The sequence below is a fragment of the Trypanosoma cruzi genome, genomic scaffold (genome assembly GCF_000209065.1).
Source record: "Trypanosoma cruzi strain CL Brener 1047053516725 genomic scaffold, whole genome shotgun sequence".
NCBI lineage: Eukaryota > Euglenozoa > Kinetoplastea > Trypanosomatida > Trypanosomatidae > Trypanosoma > Trypanosoma cruzi.
The window spans coordinates 262,519-264,998 of record NW_001849575.1 but is presented as its reverse complement, the minus strand read 5'-3'; the positions used below and the strand labels follow the sequence as shown (position 1 = coordinate 264,998).

The following is a 2,480-nucleotide window of genomic DNA, read 5'->3' as shown; positions in this document are numbered from 1 at the left end:
AGAAGACAACAGCCGCCACACGCAACTGCCAGCATGCACTGCAAAAGAAGCATTCAAATCCACTGCAATGTGCATCTTGTGTGTGTGTGCCTGCAGAAACACAAAGCAAAGAAGTAGGAAAAAAGGAAGCAGAGTGTGTGGAGAGACGCAACAAATAAAATGTACAGCAGAGACGCATGGCGGAAACAACAAAAAGAAGACCTCTCAAACTCATGACTGCACTGCAGCCCAAGCAGTGGCAATTCACACAAGATTTATCCAAAACAAAAAAAAGATTTCCCCTTCATCTTATATAAACCCCATCACACAAAATAATTATAAATGAAAAAGAAATCGTCCATTACTGTTCCACACAAATTTAAAAAAAGCATCTAACTACCGTGTTTCTCCAGAAATTGTCTGCATATTTTGTCCGCAAAATTAAAATTAAAAGATATTTAAATGTCTTTCAACCGTCTGACCCTCTGTGTGTCCGCACATCGTTTATATTTCATGGGGTCATCTGCGTGTTGCTGCTCCCCTCAGCCCTTTCATCGGCGCGTGAGTGCGGCCCGCAGAGCACAGTCACTCGTGTGTGGGGGACTGAGAGAAGCACGCAGACATTACGGGAGTCGCGTCACTCCATCGGGAGAGTGAGCGCAGCAAAAAAAAGGAAATCATGAGGGGAAAAGAAATGCTCACGAGGCCGACACCGAAGGGTGCGCCAGCGCGATAAATGCACACGCAAAGCAAAAAATCTTAAAAACACGGCGGCAGGGTGTGGCTGTGTGTGTGGCGCTGCGGGTGTCTGCCCGCCCTGACCGCAAAGAAAGCAAAACAAGAGGGAAAGAAATGTGTGCTCCGCCCCACAGGCCCTCGTCGCACGCCCACACGTCACGGCTCCCTCAGCGCGCCGTTCGTCGCGGCCCCTCCTCATGCGTGCAGCAGGCGAGGCGCACAGGGCCGTCCTCATGAGCGTGTCGGTGGGTGTGCGAGTGGAGCAGTTGGGCGGGAAACACACGGCACCCCTCACACGAAGAGTGCAGAAGAAACAATTAAAAGAGGGAAGAGTAGAAAAGAAAAAACCGTCCATAGTGATTGCCCCCAAAAGCAAAAAAGGAGGGATGTGTGGAGTGAAAGATTTAAAATGCACAAATTAATAACACAAAAAAAAAAGTAGCAAAAAATTTTAAAGCAAACGGAAAAAAAAATTAAATTTACAAAACAACAAAAAGCCAAAGCGTGGGACGACCAGCGCACACACTCTCATTGCTCCCGTAAAGCAAACACACACAGGGAAAGAGAGAGAGAGGTTGCCCACTCAATGCAATGGAAACAGAAACAGTTACGGTGCTCCGCCCATGCAGCCAGGCAGGACGGCAGCGGTGCGTGTCGTGCAAAAGAGAGCACCAACGGGCCTGCATGGGTGTGCATGCATATATACAATGGGCACATTATGTGTGTGCCTCGTGGGGTGAGGTGAGGGCGAGAGTCCATGCAAGGGGAAACACACAGAGAGAGAGAAGGACGAGTGTGTGTGCGGGTGGTGCATGGCTCTCTCTCCCTCACTCTCACGCGGCCACCACCGCAGCAGCAGCCGCACACGCAACAAGAAGAAGAAGCAAAAGAGGGGAGGTGGTGTGGGAGACCGCGGTGCTGCCGTCACTGTCGCCAGTCGTCGCCGTCGTGGTTTTTATTACTGTGGCTGCGACTGGTGTTTCCTTCGGATTGGCTTCTTTATTTTCATTTTGTTTTTCTTCTTGCGTTACTGCACCATCAGCTGCTGGATCTTTGTCGCCAGTTGTTTGAGTGCTTTGGGGTTTTGTTTTATTCGATGCTTCCTCCACACGAGAAGATAAAATTGGATCTTCCTGACCGCCTTCTGAAATCCTCTCTGTAGTGCTGGTATCATCTTTTTCTTCTTGCTTTTTCTCTTCCTCCGTCTCTTCTTTTTTCTTCTTGCCATCATCCACTTCTACTTCATCTTCCTCTTCCTCTCCCTCTTCCTCTTCCTCGTCTTCCTTTTCCTCATCCTTCAATTCCTCATTATCAGCTTTATCTTCTTTTTTCGTCGTGTTCTTGTTGTTTTCCGTCGTTGCATTTGCCGTTCCTGACGCCTTTGCTGCGGGTTGTAGTGCCGATTCCGCTTCAATTCCCGATACAGGCACCGATCCTGCTGCTGGTTGTGTAACTGCCGGTTGACCGGTTGGGCCACCTCCTCCAACGTTATCAGTTGTGTTGTTTTCACCTTTACGTTTATTGTCTTCGGGCTCAGTACCCGGAAGGGCTGGAGCTGCTTCAGAACATCCACCACCGCAGACACCGCACCACAGCACACAGAGGGCACATAGCAACAGCAGGCGGCCAGTCACCATCATCATCACGGCTGCACACACAGTCTAGAGAGGGGCAAAGAGAGAAGGATGAGAAGAACACACACACGCATCAGCAGCATGGAGAAGGAGTGGTGATTACATGAGGGCTGTTGTCATGAGCATGGA

At 49.6% G+C, this 2,480-nt stretch overlaps 1 protein-coding gene across 1 annotated transcript, besides 3 other annotated features; it reads right to left on the bottom strand.

Moving 5' to 3' along the window:
- Positions 1-2,480: a sequence feature (areas not merged during assembly with more than two copies in the genome that could not be assigned to a particular haplotype).
- On the bottom strand, positions 1,551-2,360 carry Tc00.1047053510369.10 (mucin-associated surface protein (MASP), putative; the record flags this gene model as incomplete). Its single annotated transcript, XM_797630.1, has 1 exon — positions 1,551-2,360. One exon carries the CDS (start codon positions 2,358-2,360, stop codon positions 1,551-1,553), a length of 810 nt encoding a protein of 269 aa, XP_802723.1.
- Positions 1,888-1,961: a sequence feature (GA-rich).
- Positions 1,963-1,994: a microsatellite.